The sequence below is a fragment of the Rhagoletis pomonella genome, unplaced genomic scaffold (assembly GCF_013731165.1).
Source record: "Rhagoletis pomonella isolate Grant_MI unplaced genomic scaffold, Rhpom_1.0 Rhpom_scaffold_00002, whole genome shotgun sequence".
In the NCBI taxonomy this organism is placed as follows: Eukaryota; Metazoa; Arthropoda; class Insecta; order Diptera; family Tephritidae; genus Rhagoletis; species Rhagoletis pomonella.
In genome coordinates, this window is record NW_023458556.1 from 17,587,798 (window position 1) to 17,611,882 (window position 24,085).

A 24,085-nucleotide genomic window follows, 5' to 3' on the forward strand; every position below is an offset into this window, starting at 1 on the left:
TTATTATAATTGCACACATTTTATCTTTCTCTTGGAAAATTGGTTAACATAAAAATGAAAAAGGCTCGTGGCTATGAAGGAAAGTTAAAAAAAAAAAAATTTAACAGCGATAAAATTGTGTATGAACTCAGCAAATGCTGGCCCTGCCGTCTTGTACATTTCCATTTCGAAATTTAAACAGCCATCATTAGACAGAAGGATCAGAAGTTACACAGTAACCCCCGAGTGGCAAGTCGCCGATTTCATTGTTTTTGCGTTTCTTCTAATTTTGTTTACTAGGTTTTTTGTATCCGTTGTTTTCCACGATAGCATATATTTTACTAAGTTCTTTGTTGTAAGCCTCTTTGTCCAATGGAGTTTGTTCAAGACTCGTTTCTAGATATCTGAAAGCTTAAACAGACGGCAGCGTTGATCCGGATTAACTCGAATTTAATCCGGATCAACTGCAGTTAATTCCCGAGTGGATCCGTATCAACGCTGCTGTCTGTTTATGCTTTTACAGCCTTATTATCTATCTCGAATGATAGACTGCATGAACGATCCATCTGCAGACGAATGCTTCAAAAATTAGGCCGGCAACGAAATTCTGACCGGTTTCAATGTAACCGCGACGAGTTTAACGTAATCGTCGTAAAACAAGAAAAAGACGAACGATAGAGTTACAAAAAAAAAAAATGATGAAGTCTACAAACGAATCGTTCGTGCGGCATGTCGTTCGAAATAGATAATCTGGCTGTAAATACGACTTCCTACAAATCTCGAATTCAACTGGGCACGTCTACATCAACACAGAAGGCTCCATTTCACCTGCGTAGGGCAAGGTAACTCCGTTTTCGTAGACGCACTTTGTACTACATACTATACATATGTATCTATGTATGTCGAAGAAACCTCAAGAGGACGATATATTAGCCCAGCTAATGGAAGGTGATGATTCTGGTGACTTTTCTGACAACGATTTTTTAGACGTCCAAAATACCGAATGGGACACAAATAACCCACCCCTCCTAGGCCCCTGGAGCGAGGGGGATCTTTTTATAATTTTTATTTTTTGTATTATATCTACATATATAACAAAGCTAAAAAATCACGAAACCCGATATTTGTCTGCTGGTTGATTTCCGATTCGACAGGGTTAAAACGCACGAGGTCATCTTATCGCATTCAGGAGCCGGGCATATCTCATCTGGATACCGACAAACAGTGGAGTCATGGCCAATGAAGTAGCAGATATTCCCGACAGAAAATGGGTTGCACAGGGATTCATATGCCCAGGACCTTTTATTGGTCTGCCATGGAGCTCCGTTAGATGAAACTAATATGTAGTATATCTGGATGAAGAATGAAGCGCAACATTACGGGACAACTACGGATGGTAATAGACAGGCAAGTCCTTAATTCCAAATATATCAACAAGGAGAACCGAAGAACTCTTTAATTTCAGTAGGCATGAAGTAAGAATTACTACAAATTTTCTAACCAGCCACTGCAGGGTAATAAAACACTTGTAAAAAATAAAAGTTGTTAATTCAAATCACTGTAGGTTGTGCCACGAAGAACAAAAAACAGCAGAGCTCATTATGTGTCACTGTGAAGCCCTAAGGAGTAAACGCAAACATGGGGAAGTAAATTTTGTCGCAGTTTTATATGCATCGAGTTGGGCACGATAAAAGCAAAGACAGACGGCAACGTTGATTCAGATTAACGGCGCAGTTGGTACTGCATATTAAAATGGTTTCGATTCCCAATTTTCATTTAATTTGTTCTTTGTTCATAAATAACATAAAATAAAATAAAAAACATAAGAAAATAAAATATATAAATCAAATTGAATAAAAAATAAAAATAAAAAATGTTTATCAACCGCCCGAACATGGGTCCTCCGGAATTGTAATACCCAGCACTCACCACTCGGCTACCGCGGATGTGAAACTCGCCTGCTTAGTGTGCTTGCTTGAGTAATATAAAAAAACCTGACCGTGTTATTGGCCAGTGTTGTCATCGAAAATTCCTCTGATCCGCATTTATTTTGAGGATTATCTGCAGCACTTAATCCGGATCAACTGCAGTTAATTCCCTATGTAATTCCGAATTAACGAGTTTATCCGGATCAAGGCTGCCGTCCGTCTATTAGGGATGCCAATCCCTTACTTAAAAAATATTCCGAAATCCCGGGATCACAATTTTCCGCATCCCTGATGTCTATGCTTTAAGAGGGCACATGACGTCGCAGCAGAATTTGACCAAAGATGAGACCTTAGGGTCTAAGTCACATAGAAAAATTGTGGGCTTTATGTTCATAGCAGATAGCGAGTGGGGTTTATTCGATATTTCGCATAAAAGCATCCAAAGTGTTAAGCACATTAAAGTGCCTACTAACGGGTGATTTTTTAAGAGCTTGATACCTTTTTTTTTAAAAAAAACGCATAAAATTTGCAAAATCTCATCGGTTCTTTATTTGAAACGTTAGATTGGTCCATGACATTTACTTTTTGAAGATAATTTCATTTAAATGTTGACCGCGGCTGCGTCTTAGGTGGTCCATTCGGAAAGTCCAATTTTGGGCAACTTTTTCGAGCATTTCGGCCGGAATAGCCCGAATTTCTTCGGAAATGTTGTCTTCCAAAGCTGGAATAGTTGCTGGCTTATTTCTGTAGACTTTAGACTTGACGTAGCCCCACAAAAAATAGTCTAAAGGCGTCAAATCGCATGATCTTGGTGGCCAACTTACCGGTCCATTTCTTGAGATGAATTGTTCTCCGAAGTTTTCCCTCAAAATGGCCATAGAATCGCGAGCTGTGTGGCATGTAGCGCCATCTTGTTGAAACCACATGTCAACCAAGTTCAGTTCTTCCATTTTTGGCAACAAAAAGTTTGTTAGCATCGAACGATAGCGATCGCCATTCACCGTAACGTTGCGTCCAACAGCATCTTTGAAAAAATACGGTCCAATGATTCCACCAGCGTACAAACCACACCAAACAGTGCATTTTTCGGGATGCATGGGCAGATCTTGAACGGCTTCTGGTTGCTCTTCACTCCAAATGCGGCAATTTTGCTTATTTACGAAGCCATTCAACCAGAAATGAGCCTCATCGCTGAACAAAATTTGTCGATAAAAAAGCGGATTTTCTGCCAACTTTTCTAGGTAATAAAATTCAATGATTTGCAAGCGTTGCTCGTTAGTAAGTCTATTCATGATGAATGTCAAAGCATACTGAGCATCTTTCTCTTTGACACCATGTCTGAAATCCCACGTGATCTGTCAAATACTAATGCATGAAAATCCTAACCTCAAAAAAATCACCCGCTATAATTTCGTTCTTTTACGAACATCTTTCACATCTTCCCGCAAGCATTTAAAAATGTAAAATTCAGCATTCACCCTACAAGAAACCAAATGTCTATATAGCAAGAAATAAATTTTACTTAACCCTTTTTGCCAATCATTTTTCATAGGTTGCGAGGTGCTTTCCTGCCTGTCCGCACAGGTAACCCAATTAACTTACGCAAAGAAAATCCTTTTCGCCAGTAACCATTATCTTGTGTGCTAAAATACGATGTACATAGATATGTACATATCTGTATGTGCCTATGTACATATGTGTAAAAGTGTATATATACATATATATGTACATATATACCGATGTACATATATATAAACACACTCTGCTATCAGTGGTAAACGCAACGCACATAAAACGGAAGAAAACCAAATGAAAACTTTCGAAACGAAATCCCACTTCACCGAGAAAAAATTCATGCAATTTCTCATTTTCAGTTTTTATACCATTTTTATTATATTTCGCATTTTTCCACTTTTTCATTTTATCGCAAATATCAAATTTTTTACGCCATGCCATTAACGTCCCTGGCAACGTTCACCAATATAATATTGTGATGATAAAAAAAAAAAGTCGTAAATTTTTTTTTTCAAAATCTCCTTACGAACATACAGATATTCTAGAGTTAGTAAAAAAACGCACACACACCAAGCAGTGAAATTGCCAAACCAAATTATGCAAGCAACAACAGTAAACTTTTTTTGCTATCCAGCGAGTAGCCAAACTAAGAAAAAGCTCAAATTTTACAGCTTCTCAAAAAATTATACTATATAAAAAGTGACATTAAAAAAAGGTCCTCATACTCTTCCAACACACATTCACACTGGGGGACACATATACATACATACATATGTATATATTTAGTTATATATTTGAGGAAATATATTTACATTAAGCCGTATTAGCGTGTGTCAGTTTTATTTGAACAGTGATTTCGGGAAAAAAAAAATTTGGGTATACAATTTTTTTGGCAGCTAAAAATGATGACATTGCTAAAAAAAAATTTTAACAAACAAAAAAGTTATAATATTTTTAATACTTGTGTGGAGGCTAGCATTTTAATTTTTTTTATTCATGGGGGATAAATAAAAAATCTTTAGTATTAAAAAATGGTCAAATAAACAACTGTGTACTGGTATTGGAAGTCTCATGAAGAGAACCAGAGTTTTCCGATCGAAAAATATTGATTTTCAAGATTTCTACGAAATGTGGCTTTCCCATATAAAATATGTACATGGAAAACTTTGAAAAATATTGGTATATTTTTTTCGAAATAGAACAATCATAGAACAATAGAAAGCATTAAAATTCAGACTTTTCTTATTTTGGACCACCCTAATGGGAAAATGCAGTAAAGAAGACCAAATTGGGTCTGTTGGACAATAAGATCATGTCGACAGTTTTTTTTAGATGTAAGCGGTGTCATTCGCATGAATTACACAATGAAAAGGACAAAACGATCACTGGCGAGTATTATTTAGAGATTTTGTAAGGATTTTATGTGGATTGGAAGCAAAAAGGACAACACTTGGGGTAGAAAAAGTGCTGTTCCATCAAGACAATGCACGGATGCATACGTGTGTAGTCACCATCCACCGTATTCACCAGATCTAGCTCTATTCCTTTTCCAAACCTAAATAAACGGTTGTAGATCAGGGGATCAATGATATCCTCTAGTAAGCCATAGTAAAGTCAGTACTTTAAAATTCGAGTTGCAAATAAATAAAAAATTTCGCGACCCAGTCTAATGTACACGGGTCTGTGATCCCAAAAAACCTCCTTACCGGGCGGGTGAGCACAAAAAACATCTTAGCCCACTTTTTTATAGCTGGTTCTTTGATCCCGCACATACGTACACGGACACATACTCAGACATAAAAATTTTTTACTTGGCTTTTTTAAACAATAAAATCAAATACATACTGCCACGTAGATGCAGGATTCACATATCGCAACTCACTCATACACACATACGCGAATCCTGGCTCAGTCATTTGTCATCCACATACATACATACATTTTGAATCTTTAAAATAAAAATATGTACTATAGATACATATACATAAATATGTATTCTGCATAGATACAAATTTACATACCTACAACCATAGAGACAACAGAGAGAATCTTACATATAAAAAATACAATTTTTTTTCATTACAGCCTTTTTCCCGCCATGACACTCAACGAGTGCAATGGCAGAATGACAGGACACAACGACGGGAAGGACAACGACGTCTATACGGTATGGTTCCAAAACCTGCAATCCAGCCGTCTTTCCGAATGACTCCGTCCCCGCCTGCGCTCTTCTGATCCTTGCCATGCATGCCAACATTTTCGCACATCCATCCACTCACACTCTTCTTCTAGCCATTTCTTTTGGTTTTTCTCTCGTCATGCCAATGTGGAAAATGGAAAATATTTCCCTTTTCTTTTTTTTTTTTAATAAAATTTTGTATTATTTCGTGCACTCCTTGCTGTGCGCTGGTCCCTTGTTCCATTTTCTTGGTTTTGCACACACATCTCAAAAATAGTGAATGAAAAAGTTGTTTGTGTGTGTGCGCGCGAGGGCACTTTGAAAGGGACGAAGCGCGTGGGGTGGATTGTGGTGTGGTGGGGTGGTATGGTGTGGTGTGTTCGGACGGCTGTGGACATAAAAAGGTTGGCGCGCGAGCAAGTATAAAAATAAAAATGGAAAACATTCAAAACCCCAAAAAAAAACAGAAATAAAAAAAAATCGACACTACAGCTCCAACAACAACAACAACAAAATGGCTAAGAAGAAGACGAGCAACAGCAGCAACAACTATAGCAATAAATGACGGAAGGCAAAAGCACTACTGGCAGCAACAGCAGCATAACGACCATTTCGACTTTGCTCTTGTTGTTTTTGTTGCTGGCATCGTTGGCGCTTTTATTATTATGTAGTTTTGTTGCTGTAGTTTTTGTTGCTTGCGCCATTTATGTTACTTTATTTTTCCAGTCGTAATCTTTTACTTGGCATTTCTGCTGCTGTTGCTCCTGTCGCTGTTGTTGTCATTGTTGTTGTTTTATCCATTTCGTATTCTTTCTCTCTCTTGGCTGTTTTCCTACATTTTTTGCAAGGTTTTATTTTTTTTTTATGTATGTGTGTTGCTGCTTTTTACTCATTTGGTTGGCGCTTTTTATTTGTATTCCGTTTTTTTGTTGTGCTGGTAAATTTATTTATTCTTATTTTATTTCAGTTCATTCTTTTTATGTAAAATATCGATTTTTATGTCAGCACACAATAATGAAAGGTGCATATTTTTTATTAAAAAAAAACAGAAAACAAAAAAAAACAATAAAAGTAAGGTGTGCAACGGAGAGTGCAGTAGAGGGAAGTTGGTTGCATCACAAGCACGGCCAGCAAGAAAATTCCCATGCGAAATATGTACACATACATATACATAGGTACATACATCCTCCTAGTTTGTGAACTTACTTGCAGGATGAGACTTTGACGTCATAAAAAGAGCCAGTATCTAATTTCTTTTTTCATATGAGGACCGACCCGACCTAATATGTATGTACATATGTATGTATGTATGCAAGTTTATCACGATAACGCAAAAAGAACCACTGAAAATGTACAATTTTTCCTCGAAAGGTATCAGCGGGGAAGAGCTTGCGGGCGACAAAGAACTCCGCATTGATATGATGACGCTAAAGCTGTTCTCAGTATGCAACGGGTTCAAATTGGATGATTATTGTGTACAATAAAAACCCTGTTTGTTGAAACCTGGGTTACATAGCGTAACAGTGTACCGGAGCAGAAAACCGGTCCGAGCTTTACCGAAAGTGTGTTTGCAATGGGCTCTATTTCGTAAATACGGCAGGGCGATAGACCTTCTATCGACTCCTTTGCTCGAAACTATCGCAAATTTGTTCTACACCTTACAACGCATCACCTGGTAAAATATTGTAGCTGAAATCGCTATGATTTCGCCAAAAAATTACGGTATTTTTTATCGTATGTTACAATGCACTTTTTTGCTTGTGAGCGAAATTATCGTGTGTGCATTTTTTACGTAGTTAAAAAAATATATATATATTAAAAAGATTTAATAAATTTTTACAGTAAGCACGGCTTTCCTGTAAAATTTGGTTTTTGCCACACAAGATAATTCCGCTCAAAGGGGGTATGTATATTGACTCAAGCAACCACTTTCAAAAAGTAGAATTTGAAAATTAAAAGTTTATTATTTTTAACGCCAACGCCAAAGTTGCATGTGGACGGGCCTTTACAGCCTTGTTTGTTATCTATTTATCTTGAACGATCGGCCGGAGGCGAATGCTTAAAAAATAAAAGTCTGATTATCGCAACTTAACGTAACTTAGAGGCTGTCACTTAAAAATTTTCTTAACTGGATATTCATATATTTGGACAGGCGAAACTTAACATAACTTAATGCCACGTCGAAGTCTGTTTCAATGTGATTTTCTAAGTTCTAAGCTACGTTAAGTTAAGTTAAATTGACATAATCACACTTTAAGTCCGATAACATCATTCCAATGGACGTGAAGCCAGACGGAGACGAACGATAGAGTGACAAAATTGCAAGCAAAGACGATATCGTCTGCAGACGAATAGTTCGTGCGTCCTAACGTTAGAAATAGATAATAAGGCTGCAAGTTTTTGACCCGGAGGACGATTTGTTTGCATGCAGAGAACAACCGCTTTTTTTAACATTAAAGAAAAAACCTTATGTGAGGCCGTTTAAGTAGGTGTCGTCCATAATTTTTATTCATAGACAAAACCTGATTTTTTGCGCAAATTATTATACATCCTGCTTTTATTCATATTCATGTTTACCTTAGTCTTAATCCCAATACTAATACTAACCTTAATCTTAATCATAATTTTAATCCTAATATTTATATTAATCTTAAACTTAAACTTAATCTTGATCTTAAACCTAATATTAATCTTAATCTTAATCTTAGTTTTAATCTCTAATCGTACGGTTGATCTCGTACTTGATCTTATTCTTAATCCTAATATTATTCTTAATCTTAATTTTAATCCTAATCTTAATCTTAGCCTTAATTTATGTATATCTTTATTCTTATCTTTAGGCTCACCTTTTTTCTTCATCTCCATATTTATATTTATCTACATATACAGTGAGCGTCAAAAATAAGTATCCCCTGACCTTTTGACGATTTTATTTACTTATATTTTCAATACCTAATTTTTCTTATTTTTAAGAGGAAGTTTTCAATTCGTCGGAATATTTTTTTATGTGTGTTACCGCATAACCGATTTCTATATTTCCTTTTATTAAGGAACGGTCTGAATGGTCCCATAATAATTTGGTTCAAATCCGATCATTGGATCATGAAGAAGTTAACGGTAATTTTAAATTTTTATATTAGAATTAAAATCGGTAGTGTTTTTGCTTAAAAATTACATCTTTTATAAAAATATAGTTAATTGAACAGCAAAATGCACAAGGATATTTAATTTTTTTTTTGTAAATTTCATATAGAAATCGAGAAACTGTAAGAAATTTTCATTGAAATTTTCATCTTCTCAATTCGATTTCTTAGGAAAAATTTGGAGTAAGCAGTTTTGTTGCCCATTAAATTTTAATATAGTAAAGTGCAAGTTTGAAGTCGCAAAAATTGCAGTTGCATACCTTCTTGCATACAAAAAAAAGATTGTGTTCATGCGATATATGGAAGAAAACTTGCACTTTGATATACTGAAATTTAATGGACTACAAGATTGCATACTCAAAATATTTCCAAAAAGTCGAATTGCAAAATTTTAAATTTCGATAAAAAGTTCTTGCATTTTCCCCGAATATTGTATGAAATTAAAAAATTTTAGTCTTGTGGCCTTTGCTGGTTTGCTGGTGGTGATGGTTTTTATAAAAAAATAAGAAAAATTTGATATGGAAAATATAAAAAAAAAGAAATTTTAAACGTCAAACGGTCTTTTCTTTTCTTGTCAGGAATTTCACTGCTCAGCCAAAATTCTTCTTTTAGTATTGATTTCATGAGGCAAAAAACATCGTTATTTTTTAACGAGCTCGATTACAGTCGAAATTTAGAAGCGTAGGTTTTGTAATGAAGCAAACCATTTTCAAAACTTTAAAAATTTTCGCAAGTCATAAAAATAAGTTTCATAAAAATTCCCCCAATTGAGTTATTTCATCAAACTTTTAATCAAACATAAATAAATAATTTAATTAGTATTATTTGATTAAAAATATAAAGCAGATGGCATTTCATAATTTTCAGATTGAAATTTTGATATGTATTTTCATACACGCATGCCTAAATAAATAAAAATTATCAACATTGTTGCCATGATAGCCGGCAAAGATATGACGAGCGAAATACAGATAGTATCAAGCGGTCATTATGACATAGCCGCGATAGGACAAAGCAGTAAGCGCCTATAAACGATAAAAAAAATAAGTAAATAAAAAAACTCAACCAATATTGCAACTTAAAAAGGAGCAGCCTCGGTGAGGTCAAATGCAATTAGACACTTTTAGAAAACGAAAAAAAAGGCCGACACTCACGAACCTTCATAAAATTTTCATGTCTGTTGTGTATAGTAATAATAAAGTTATAAATATTACACGTACGTACTCGTATTGCACATGCATATTGATAATCTTAGAACCTTAATCCCACACCCACACAGTGGCGAGCTCATATTCCTTTATATACCCCTAGATACTCTGTTTTTTTTTTTTTTAACAAAAGCTCACTCAACCCCCACCCGCTTTATGACGCTGCCTTGCTTATTTGCATTTTGGTTGATATTTTTTCATAAGCACAAAAATATACACATACATATAAACGTTCATATCCCACCCATTTTCCACTATAAATTTGAGCTTTTCTTTCTGCTTTCATTATTTTTCCTTTCGCAGTTCGCGAACGCTTTTGTCACAGTTGTTGCTGCTCGTTTTTCTGTTTGGCACAATTTTTTTAGTTTTATTTATTTCGTGTTTCATTTATGTTTTTTTTTTGCTGTGCCGAGCTCAACTGTAATTAACAAGCTGCAACGATAAAACATGAAATATTTTTGCATATTTTCCTATAAGAAAAAACTCGAGCCAAAGAAAGATGGAGAAAGAATAAAATAGTAGGGCACAAAAAAAGCAGAATTTTTTTCATAAAAGCAAAATGCGAAAGCAACAAAAACGAAACAAATAAATAAAATGTGACAATAACAAAAAACGTTTTTAAATTATGTCCGCTGCAATAAATCAAAAACAAAAAAAAACTGCACCACACAAAGCAGCCGAAACACAGTCAGTCGTGAGTTGCACAGTGGGACAAATAGCCAGTAAAGTTTAATATACAGCTCTCAAGAAAAATCTGAAGCAATATTTTTCATGATTTCACTTGCTTGAAAAAGTGCCCTGGTTTTGTTGTATAAATATAGATAGAGCATTTTATTCTTAAGTGGTTTAAGCTGATGACTATCACGTAAACTCCAACCACTTCACCTATTTTCCACCATTTAGTTTCTGGCTTTAATGAATTCGAATATTCTACAAATATAAAGTGAAGCTTATTCCCATTATCTTCGATATAGACTGCAGATCCTGAGTTTTTTAAGGGAATGAATTCTAATGTAATGTGGAACGATTTTCCGTCATCCCTTGTCAAATTTGGTTTGGAGACATTCTCTCATTGAAGTCGATACTAAACAATCAATAGCTTGAAAATAATAATAACCAATGAAAATTCATAAAGTCGATAATTAATGATCAACCCGATTGATAAAAGCTGCTCCTGGTATAAAAGAGTGATGACAAGTATAACGGTGTGTCGATAGGAGTCTCCCGTACAGCACACGGCTGCTGGCAGCTACTACAGCTTGGCAGGTGACATGTTCCACCCACGCTTTGCCAACGACCTTTTTACATTGCCAAACGTAGCCAAGGCTTGGGAGGTCTTATGTTCAATGTGAGACTACTATGCAAGTTTGGCATCCAGAACTACTCCTAGGTGAAACTTTACTTAAAAATAAATCTGATTTGTGGCTCCTTTAATTGGGATAAGAATTAAACCGTGCAACCTTCTTCTAATTGGGTGAATTTTCTTGCAAAGAAAATTGTAAGTTGGGGCTTGGACTAGAAGGTCTATATCGCACTATGGTCAATTTTACCCATTTTTTGGAACAAATTAATTATGGCTTAAGAAGTGAATGAGTTAAAAAATATGAGTTTTTAATAAGGCATATGGGGTTTCCACGTTTCTACAAAAAAAAAGATTTAACCCTTGACGCCCGTGGGGTCTAAAGTACCCTCTTTTTCTATTATGGTTTTACTAAAAGAGTTTAAATGCAGTTTTTTTCTTAATATTCGTATGAAAGGAAAAAAATAATGCTTGTTTAATTATGACCATCTTAACAGTTGGTATTTTTGAAAAATGTTGCCAAATTTTACAAATTTCAGTTTTAAACCAAAAAATTTTGATTTTTTAATCATAAAAAGATAACAAATTATAACTTAACTTAAAAGCAGCAACCTTCAGAGCAAGAGAATTTTGAAATCTTCTTATTTTAACCCTCATTGCACCTGCTTTTCACCCTGCGTTTTTTTTGTCTGTTCTCTTCTAAAACGTCTTCTACAATCTTCGTGCATTTACACCAGGGGTGCTGAACCAGTTTAAGTTAATGAGCCAAACGACAAAAACGTCAATATTTCTTCTGGGAAATTCAAAAATTAGTTCAACCTCAAACTAGAAACAAATGATACAAACATACAGCTAAGCAAATGCGACCCAACGCGAGGAAACAGCGAACTATGGTCCAGAAATGAGATTTCGAGGGATAACATATTTGTAGTTGAGTAAGCTTGTTGAAATTTTATGTAAGTTATATTGGGGTTATAGAAACGTCTTGCGGGAAAAATGGGCGTGCACCGTCCCCTTTTCGTATGGGTGCTCGGTAACCAAACTTTAAAAATATCGCAATTTTTCAGCGAAGTTAGTTCTGAAAATATACTAAATATTCCGTTGTAGGCGCAGACTAAATTTGATTCATATCCAACGGCACAGTTCCACCAACAATTATTCGCATATTGATTGGTTTTGATTGGAACTGCGTTTTGCGAATAGTCCTCACCTACAGTCGTCCTCTTAGTCCTAGAAACAAGGGATAGTGGATTTTCGAATTGTGCATGGAATTGCAGTGTGAACGTACATTAAGGCGGATCGATTTTTACTGTTGCTAAATAAAATTAAGAAACTTACATAAATATGTAGATATATTCTCGTTACACTGTACAGGCAGGCAATTGTTATTTGCTGCCACTTCAATTGGCGAAGCAGTGGCAACGGCCCTACTACTACGCATACATGCATGCACAGCACTACTACCATTGTACTAAACTTACACTCTAACACAAACAAATGTACTGCAATTTGTAACGCCAATGCATTGATTACCGCAATAAGTAAGTGTGTAGGCATGCAAGAGATACATTTGTATCTATGACTATGCATGAATACATATCTTATTTTTTTATTGTCTGCTACTTGTTTGCATTTTTCTCAAACAATTTGCACTTTTTACGCAATTTTACAAATTATTTATTTTTTTCGCTTTGCATTCACTTTACTTGTTATAATTCAGTGCTCCGCTGGAGAGAGAAGATATCTACATATATCACACATTTATGTATGTATTTTGTATTCGTTGCAAAGGTCAAAATGAGCACAAAAAGAAAAAAATTTGTATTTATATGTAAAAGTTTTGAAAAAATATTTTAATTTCTCCTTTCTCCAAAATATTTTCATTGAGTTTTTCGTTTTAACGTTTATTGAGAAATAATTCGAAAAATAAATAATATAAAAAAAACTTTTTAATATACAACGCTTTTATAAATGGACTAAAAAGTAGAAAATAATATTTCTCAGTCCCATAGAATTTGGTTTGATAACTTTTGATTTTGAAATTTTAGCAAAAGTCATTATAAACAATCAATGAAATTGAAAATGAAAAACGGGGGGCGCATGCAATACAAAGCATTCGATTTAATTGACAATAGTCAAACTACATAACGTAGACCTAAAATTTCTACAGCGAAAGTAGAACTTTGAAAGCGATTTTAAGCGGTCGTTATTCATATACCCACATACATACATACTTATATTACTTTTCATATCAATTCAAGTGTATTACATGCGCCCCACGCTTTTCATTTTCAATTTCATAGATTGTTTATAATGACTTTTGCTAAAATTTCAAAATCAAAAGTTATCAAAACAATTTCTATGGGACTGAGAAATATTATTTTCTACTTTTTAGTCCATTTATAAAAGCGTTGTATATTAAAAAGTTTTTTTTATATTATTTATTTTCTACTCTTTAGTCCTGTCTGAATAAAATATTGCAATAGATATTAAAATAATTCAACGATATTAATAGAAAGGTGCACACACATGCATTTACATATGTATGTAAATACAAACGAGCACCAATTAATTTTATTTAAAGAAATGGCGTGTCGTCTATTTCCGCTGTAGCAAACGTAGTGCATAGGGCGACATCTAGATGTCATCTACCTCGCCCTATTCACTACAGATGTCGGCCTATGCACTATGCTTTTTTATAGGAACTTTTCAAAGCAAAGGTTTTATGGTGTCGGACACACAACATTGAAAGTTTCTGGATCCACAACATTGAAAGTTTCTGGACACACTACATTGCAAGTTGATAAAAGCGTTGTAATATGGGCTACAGGTACGATTACAATACGAGTGTAAAAAAGTATTTTCTGTGGTAACTTTTGGTCGCTGAACATGCAAATAATACCCGTTTCTTAATTATTAAAGTTAAGGACTAACAATAAGATTAAAACTAAACCTAAGGAGGATCTAAACGTAAAGACGAATACGATTACTATGGAGAAGCCGAAAACGAACACGAACACAAAGTTGGATACAAATACGAACACGAAGGCGAACATGCGTACGAACACAAATACGAAGTTGTATACAAAGGCGAACACAAAAAAACGACGACTGCCACTGCAATTACTTTACCATTACCATTACCATTACTTTTCTTTATATCTTTATCTTTATCTCTATCCTTATCTTTTTTATCTCCATCTTTATCATTATCTTCATCGTTATCATTAGCTTTATCCTTCAATCTAGGTTGTGTGCGTCTGTGGCTTTGTATTGCATTTGTGTTTCACGCAGTCCTTCTTTTTGTCCTTATATCTCGATCTTTCTCTTTTCATTCCTTCTTCATAGTGGCCTTAATCCTACAATGCAACCAACTCCTGTCTATTTACGCATATCGAGCCCTAACCGCCAAAATAACGTAAGCGACACTTTTTTCAAAATTTTCTTTTTGATGCAGAAATATTTCTAGAGCATCTAGATGCATTTCTGCATCAAAAAGAAAATTTTGAAAAAAAATGTCGCTTACGTTATTTTTGCGGTTAGGGCTCGATATGCTCGTCGCTCTCCGTGTCGTTAAAAAGCTTCAATAATGAACTTATTCTTTGTCGCAATAATCACCTAAGCGGCTTTGGCGATAAAGCCCGCCAGTCGTTGATTTTTTGTGTCATTGCTTGAAAAAAAAACACCCAAATATTTAGTTTTATTTTCTGAGCAAAAAATAAAACTCAAGAAATAACAATTATTTACTTTTCAAGCAAAAAAATGTATTTCATTTTTTAAATATCCAAAAATAAATAAAGTATGTATGTCCAAATTATGCTTTGGTTGTAAGTTGCTTTAAAATTTTACCCAGTTTTTTATCAGCAAAAAATTCTGTCCCATTTTGTAATTGTCAAAATTATATATGTATGTAATTTTTAATTTACCACAAAATTATATCCATTTCCCACTGGGAAAATAGGTAAGCACCTTACGAGGTATGCCATGTTTTCTTTCAGTTTTTAGTACCAAAATTGTCATCATGGCCAATGTCATCTACTAGTAAAGGGCAAAATGAACACCTCCGAAGACACATTACGTTGTCAGTTGCAAAATAACGTGCAGCCGAAGTTATTTCCAAGCACCGAACTACTCCGAGCGACTGCTCTGCATTACACGTAACTTACTTTGTAAAGCGGCTCAGAAGTATGTCTGATACCAAATGTACATTCTAAATTCCTACTTACATAAGGCGGCCATGCCTTTGTAAAAGTAAGGGACGTTCGGCAGGGAAATGGTAATGACTGCCAGGTGAAAAGTAAGTTGCTAATAAGGTATTATTACGTGCTCTTTTTAATTCCCACTGGGATACTACATACATATTTATGTGTGTATGAAGTAAACTAATACCAAACCGTAAAAATATCAAATTCCGTCGGAAATAAAAAAAAATATCAGAAAAAAACATCAATCGAAATACATGAATGCGAATGCGAATTATCAGTCAGGTAAATTGTTTATCATTTGAATTCTTTAGACGGGTCATTCCACGTAAAAGAGGAAATGGGCACAAATTTTAAAATGCCCTAATTATAAAATATAAAAATAAAAAAAAATAAAAATAAGTTGCAATTCTTGTCTATGGAAGCTTTTATTTCATGCATACATAATTACTTTACACCAGTCACAAGAAGATGTACCACCAGTCACAACTTTAAATATTTTTTAATAATTCTATGAAGATTATATAAATCCAATTTTTATTGAAAAAAGAAAGCGTATAATTCACTTATTTTTCAACACAAAAACATCGTTCGTGAAGATTAAGTGTTTTGGCTAAAATTCATCTTTAAGTGCACAAGGGTAAAATAGAGTTCTTTACAGTGTCCCAGCAGTCAAATTCATTCAAATGATAATAACATAAAGCCAAGAAATCGATTGGTATTTTTGTTAAAGCAATTTCATACATTAACTATCGTTCTATGTTAAAAAAATATCTTTCGCTGTTGTATAAATTCCGATGACATAGTTACAGTTCACAATTGATCACATTCTGGAGTAAAATGTCCCACCAGTCACAATGGAATGGCCCAGATTTGGATTTTTTTGTGTGTTTTTACTTCCTTTATAATTTTGATACTTTTTTGAGTTTTAGTTCTGTTAAAAAGCCATAAAAAGCTAGCGTGGATTTGAAAAGAGTTTTATGTCTTTTGGTTTAGTTTTGTTTAGCTGGTATTTTTGGCCTTTTCGTGAGATTAAAAACAAACAAAAAAATTCTTAGCGCCAAATTAGGAAGAAACAAATGAAAAGAAACATACATACATATGTATTTGCATGTGTACATATATATGTATACTTATAAGTATTTGCATACTTTTGTATGCGTAACAAAAAAATAACAAGGGTTTATAAAGAGTTAAAAAAAACATTATTTTTCGTTGCTACGCCTATTATCTTAACGATTATTTTTGTTAATTTTTGATCGTTTTTTCTATTTTTTCGTAGCACCACTTTAAAGAAAACAACAATACAAAAAGTTATTTTTGAAATTTTTAACCAGCTTATATTTGTACAAATGTGCAAATATACACATATACATGCACAAGTATATATCGCGCATTTACTTCAATAGTATCATAACTCAAAAAAGCAGAGCTCTAGATAAACGGCTTTAAAGTTTTAAATTTACATACATATCCATATGTACTCCCATAGTAAAAATTAATACATACATATTTTTTTCTATTGAGATACTGGTAATCGATATAGTTGTGAAAATTTTACATAACAGAATTTTTGTATTTTTTTTTTTTGGATTATGACACTATTGAAGTAAATGAGCAATGTGCTTTTGCGTTTATGTTTATTTATGAGATCATAAATAAAAAATATGTAGTAATAATTACCTTTTTGGAACACTTAAAGAAGTACGTACGTAGTGTGCACGTAAATAAAATTTGGCTTTATCAAAATATGTTTTGGCTAAAGTTTTATCGGATTTGGGTTGTATTCAAAAATTTTACACCTTCGCATGAACACTTGAAGGTACGAGTACGTTAAAACTGTATAAATATTTTTGTTAATTTAAAAACTGGTTTTTGGTAATTTTAAAACTGCAGATAAATTGTTAGTAATTTAAAAACCCAGTAGGAATTAGGAGCACGTAATAATACCTTATTAGCAACTTACTCTTCACCTGGCAGTCATTACCATTTCCCTGCCGAACGTCCCTTACTTTTACAAAGGCATGGCCGCCTTATGTAAGTAGGAATTTAGAATGTACATTTGGTATCAGACATACTTCTGAGCCGCTTTACAAAGTAAGTTACGTGTAATGCAGAGCAGTCGCTCGGAGTAGTTCGGTGCTTGGAAATAACTTCGGCTGCACGTTATTTTGCAACTGACAACGTAATGTGTCTTCGGAGGTGTTCATTTTGCCCTTTACTAGTAGATGACATTGGCCATGATGACAATTTTGGTACTAAAAACTGAAAGAAAACATGGCTTACCTCGCAAGGTGCTTACCTATTTTCCCAGTGGGATAATACAGACGTGCGTGTGTGTGTGATTGTGCTTTTGTCGGTATTTTTCGACAATTTTGGCGAATTTATGAATAGTTGTTTTTTTATAGCAGCCACGCGTGTTTTCTAATCTTTGATTTTCTTTGTTTACTTGTTTTTTTTTTGTAAGTTGGTGGTTTATATTTTTTTTTTATTTATTATCTCTACTTTTTTTCTGAGTCTTTTTTTCTTCTTTTCTTAGTACGATTTGGCCTGAAAGTCGAAAATGTATGTAGCTGTTTCGCATTGTCTTGATTCTTTTTGCTAACTTGTATTTTTTTTAGTTTTTGTTTTCTCACAACTACCGCTATTATGACGTTTGTTATTTTTATTGTAAGTTTTTTTTTATTATTGCTTTTTGCTGTTACTCCTAACGTGATGTATGACAAAGTTGTTGTTGGCGTGCTGTGAGGAACATTCAGCAACATAACCCTAAAATTAAATTCTTCTACAACAACAACTTTCACATTTATGTGCGATTTGAAGCAACACAAAAACAAAAGCTCAAAGCAACCGCCCGCTTACCTAAACGCCACCGGTCATGCATCCATACATATACTACATACATATGTATATGTATGTACATTAGGGTGGTCCAAAAAAAAGTAAAGTCGGAAATTTAATGCTCTCACCCCCTAGGATTCCATTGTATTTTGTATGGGGAAAAAAGACTTTTCGTAGAAATGGCATAGAATCCATGGAAATCAAAATTTTTCAATCTGAAAGCTCTGCTTCTCTTCAGAAGACTTCAGAGAATAATGCCCAATTGTTTATTTAAACATTTTTTAATTTTAACTATTTTTTAAGGGTCTCCGAAATATCCCAAAAAAAATCAAATATACAAACAGAAATATACAAAAGAAAAAAAAAATAGTTTAAATTAAAAAACGTTTAAATAAACAATTGGGCATTATTCTCTGAAGTCCTTTGAAGAGAAGCAGAGTTTTCAGATTGAAAAATTTTGATTTTCATGGATTCTATGCCATTTCTACGAAAAGTATTTTTTTCCCCATACAAAATACATGGGAAACTTTGAGCGCTTTGAGCGACCTCTAAATATATTTTTATTTTAAAATAAAAAACAGGGGTGTACTTTTTTCGGTATAGAACAATCCTAGGGGATGAGAGCATTAAATTTCCGATTTTACTTTTCTCCCATACACTTTTGGACCACCCTAATGTACATTCATACTGAGTAGATCGAACATCAGGAAATGATCAAGCGTCCATTTCCATATCAATAAAAAAAGCTATCCAAGAAACAAAAATTCTCTCGAAAAGCATAAACATAAAAAATATTGCTTAAAACTTAGCGCCACGGCAGCTAACTCAAATAAACCGAAAGTATGTATTAACAAACGCGATGATTTGAGTGTAAAAGCGATTTGTGAGTGTAAATATTATATGTTTAACTTTACTACTACATTACACATACATATGTATGTATATTTATGTTTGGTATGCATATGTACCTACGTATGTACATTAAGGGGGTCCAAGAATGCCCAGGAAAATGAATTTTTCGCATTTTCCTGCTGCCACCAACCATAATTATAAAAAATGGAAAAGAAAGAAAATACCCGCATTTTTTTATCTTTTTTTTTAATTACCGAACTGCTGTAGAGTTGCTATAAAATCGTTAAAAATAAATAATTTTTGATCGAATTAAATTCTCTTCAGAAATCATCGAAAAATAAAATGATATTGCCTTTTCACTTCAATTGTTTTTTTTTTTTGCGTGATGTGGTTACGAAGACAAAAAAATAACTAATTTTTGTAAGATTCAGGGTTATGAAAATATGGTTAGTAATATTGCATTCATTATAATTTTATTTTTACAAAATTTCTGAAGGCGTATTTTCTTATTCTCTCGAAATATGTTGGTTTTTAACGATTTTATAGCAATTCTACGAAAAAATGCGTTTCTTCATTTAATATACATACTTCAACTTCAAAGCTCTAGCGGTTAACCAATTTCAAAAAAATACGAGTGGCTGAAAAAAAATTAACCACCCTTATGTACACATGTATGTATGTATGTGTATTTATGCCATTTTGTCATATTGGCTATGCCTAAGTTTTTTTCGTTTATTGTAACATTGATACTTACATATTGTGGTGTCACGGTACTTTTTATAATTTTTATGCGATTTATATGTGCTTAGTAAATTTTTTCGTTAGAGCCAATAGGATACAGACATGCGTCTAAAAACTTTCGGCTTTGCTGGCCAGCATATCTAGTATGTATGTATGTACATACATAAAAAAAAATTACAGCAGAGCATTTCACCTAAACTATTAGAAAAATTTAACTCCCAAATTAGAGTCGAAACTCGGAGACATTTTTTTGAAAATTGATTTCAAAGTAAATCAGGGATAGTTGAAGTTTTGTTCGTGATAGAGCAGAGCTAGCATTCAATAGAACCCTGGTTCGATTCCTAATTCGCAAATCATTTAAAAAGGCTGGAAGAGTTTTTTCTAAAAGCGACCTTCCCTCGAAAAATGACAAACCTGCGGCTGTACTACTGGCAATGAAATGTTTTCTAACCCCCGTCTACCGTTCGGATCCGGGTTAAAACTGCAAGGCCTTCAATTTGTGTAACACAATTAGGCGCAGACCAGTAATTAGAGAAGAAGCGCGATCAACGTACATAGAGTATTTATATTACGATGGAAGGTCAAATTTGTCCGTGACTTTTTAAGGGAAGGTTAAGCAGAGCATCATTGAGTTCATCTCTCTCCGGACTGGAAGAGTTTAGGATTTGCTGTGGCAACCTGTGGACTACTCCTTTAGAAATCGCTTAGCAAATGCTAGGTGGCCCTGACATGCAAAGTTGCAAAATCTCTCTGGCGGGGTGGTGGACCGCGTGCACGTCTGATTCCTTAACCTAACCTAACCTAACCAATCTTAACCTAACCTAACCTCAGCAGTTTGCATGAGGCGCGAGGAAGACGAATGCGTTCTTTACTGGAAAGAACCTGCTTGGTTGTATTTCGTCTGCCATGTAGTCGCCCTCTATGTTCCTGTGCCTTGCGATCCAAATGAGTCGAAGTCTGCGCTATTTAGTTATTTGCTGCAGCGTTCGACCAGAGTACAGCGCAGTTTTTTGAGTTCAACGTGATAGTAACAAGGTTCTCCACAGTCTCCATCATAGATCTCAGCCTTAAAGCCGACGTTTTTTTTTCCAGGAACTCTGATCTGAGCACAGTAATCTAGCTGTTTTGAAGGAAGTAAAGTCAAAATTTGGTAATATACTCGAATGCCTTGTCTTTGAGTGTCTCTTTCAGAAGAAAGCTGTCATTTTGTTGTCAACTATGTATGTAGGTATAGAAGACGAATGCCAAGAATGTGTGGCTCTAAATGGATCACTTAAGTAGATCATACTAGATCGCTGCACTTTAGAGGGTAGATACAGGTTAATCGCTTAACCCAAACTTCGGCTAACAAAGGATTTATATATAAATTCAGCGGCAAATCTTGGGATTTAGGTTCCGTCTTCTACCTATGGTCTTTTTTTACTTATATCTTATTTTTAATTACGAGCTAATGGATATTTACTATAGTTGAACAAAAAAGAAAAAAGTAATAAAATAATTATAAAGCATAAAAAAAATGTATGAAGGCAAAAACGCCATTCAAACCTGATCTACTTCGCGCCTTTGTAGCAAGCAGCGTCCAACCAGATAGCCAGCTAGCTAGCTAGCCAATCGACAGTTAAGTCATTTCAGAACACTGGCCTCTATCTCCATCTCTGCGTCAGTTTCGAGTTTTTATTTTGCCTTATTTTATTCACTTTTTTTGCCAGCCACTTTTTCCGCAAATTTTCAAAGCACTTTTTTTCTACTTTAACTTGCTGCCCGCTGCCCGGCTGCCTGCTGCCCATAACGCATTTACGTCGCACGTAATATTACAACTTTTTATGTGAATTTCCGTTTATTACGTTAGGGGTACTTTTTATGAAATGTTGTTCTGTTCATACTTTTTCATCATAACGTTCACGAATATTTTTTTTTTCATATTTTTTTTTTTTTACAGCTATACAAAATTACCGCAATGTTATTTTTCAATGCCTGTTCGGAATATCGCGGCGCTGTCGCTCTCTTCTACATATTATCTTTCATTTTATGTTTTTTACTCACCTTCTGGTTTTTTTTGGTTTAATTTCATACTCGTAGCAGCATGTTCGATTTTTATCGTTACCATAATAATAAAAACGTAGAAGCTCTGAAAAAAAATTGATGCTTTGAAAAAGGGATGGAGGTTAAGTTTTGTTTGGTTTATGCAATGCGAAGGCATGTGGAAAATCATATATATATTTACTTATTTATAAACAAGTATGTATAAGTGTATTTATACATAAAAACTATTTATTGTTGTTGTTGCAAGTACAAGTGAGCAACTCCATTCGATCAATAAAGATCAATATTAACCATGCCTCCTGTTTCCAGCATTCAAGGTAGGGAGTTGTCAGTGGACAAAGTGGAAAATCGTTTGAAATAGTTCTACACGACATTTTAACAAATATTGATGTCGTCTTGGAAGCAGAAGATTGCACAATGGGAGTTTTTGCTTCCGCAGGGATAGTAGAACCACACATTCTCTTGGGGAGCTCAGTTAACACTTTCCATGAAGACTTTAGACTCCAACACTGAAATGGCAACTGAAGCTGAAGTTTGACGGACAACAAATAAGAGTTGGCAGTGGCAGCCAGGTACTATAAAGACCTTCAAAGTCGTTCGTAGTTCTTCAGGTATTGCAAAGAAATTTAAATTAAAATTGAACTCCGTGGCAAAAAGGAACCTTGCTTAAACTCTGATACATCATGTATCTCATGCATAATGGTCATGAGCACCGTTGATACAATAGTGACACCTGCAACCAAGTATTTTTTCTCAGACGGAAAGGGGAATGAGACATGAGACACGAGACTGATACCGAGACGACATGTGGTCACTGCGTTAATTTGTTTGGAAGATGAAGACTATGCTCAGAGTGTTTTCGGTCTTCACCAGACCGAGATAGCGCAGTTTTTTGTCGAATGTACCTTCACTTTCACCCGACAAACTACTAGAGCTTATAAAAGAGTTTGCTAAGTTTAAAGAGGAGTAATGGTTTGTAGGCGGTTTTTTTTTTGAAATCTTGATTTTTCGAATATCGAATAAACCAGCTTTTTTGACCGAACAAACCGGTTTTTTCATTTCATCCAAATCCAATAAAAGCTTTGAGTTTTTCTAAGTTTTCCAGATTAAGAGAAGCCCCTGAATAGTTTTAAAATTATATCCTAGGTTGTTTGGGGATGAATGCTTGGCGATTAAAGACTTTCTACGTGTTTGGCCGAGCACTACTTAATAACGTATTCATATCATTTGCAACCAAATTCAAATTGTTATTGTGTGTCACTTGTGTTTATTTATTTATTTTTAAGTTTCAATTAAAACACAGTTCCTGCTCTAACAAACCCTATACAAATTCAAAACTAAAAAAAATAAAAATATGTTTATCAAAATTTAAACCTTTTTTCTCAGAAGCGCTAAAATTTTGTTGAGTATACAGTTTTATATGTAGTTCTCTCAATTTTAGTATAATAATGTACAAGTTTCAAGAATTACCGTTGATTTTTTTAGAATTTGTTTTTGTAGCTATCAATAGATCCATTCAGTAAGCCGAAGCCTTTTAACTGGGGTGCATACCTGAAAAAAACAAAAATATAAAAGAAACAATTTTAGAAAATAAAATTTAAAAAGTACCTAAGTAAATATCAATTTTGGAATACACACAATTTTATTATTTTCAACAAGAGTTATCTTTTTTGTTTAGTGCAAACTTGGAAGCTTTAACTTGCTGTTCTTCGTTAAGAGAGCCGCAGTAGAAAAAGCAGCGTAGTCTCCACGCAATTACCCTAAAGAGATTTCCGCTAAGGAAGGCGGCTCATAGTTACGGTGACCATAAATATGGATTCAAAATGAAGGACAATTTTTCAAAAATATGCCTACATATATTTACGTAGTATAAATATATCAAAAGAGTATTTATGATTCTAAATTCTTAATACATTTTAAACTTAAAAAATGAATCACGTTTTCTTCATCGATATTAATCTTTTTTACATGAATATTTATAAAAGTATAGTAAAACATATTATAATTACAATAGCTTACACGAAAAGTGAAAATCTTTAAAAGATTATTTTATAGGCAAATTTTGAGTCGTTCAAAACGAAAACAATACCCTTTTTTTTGTTTTTTTTTTTTTGGTACTTTTCGCAGTTATTTGTCAAAAATCGACGTCATGAA

At 34.0% G+C, this 24,085-nt stretch overlaps 1 protein-coding gene across 3 annotated transcripts in view; it reads right to left on the reverse strand.

The window, feature by feature from the left end:
• LOC118733180 (longitudinals lacking protein, isoforms H/M/V) overlaps window positions 1-23,482 on the reverse strand; it is a 34,362-nt gene extending 10,880 nt beyond the window's left edge. For all 3 annotated transcript variants that reach the window (XM_036462464.1, XM_036462463.1, XM_036462462.1), the window contains exon 1: window positions 23,402-23,482. In XM_036462464.1, coding sequence (XP_036318357.1) covers window positions 23,402-23,447 — 46 coding nt within the window. In that variant the 5' untranslated portion in view covers window positions 23,448-23,482. The remainder of the gene's footprint in view (window positions 1-23,401) is intronic.
• Window positions 23,483-24,085: the final 603 nt, after the last annotated feature.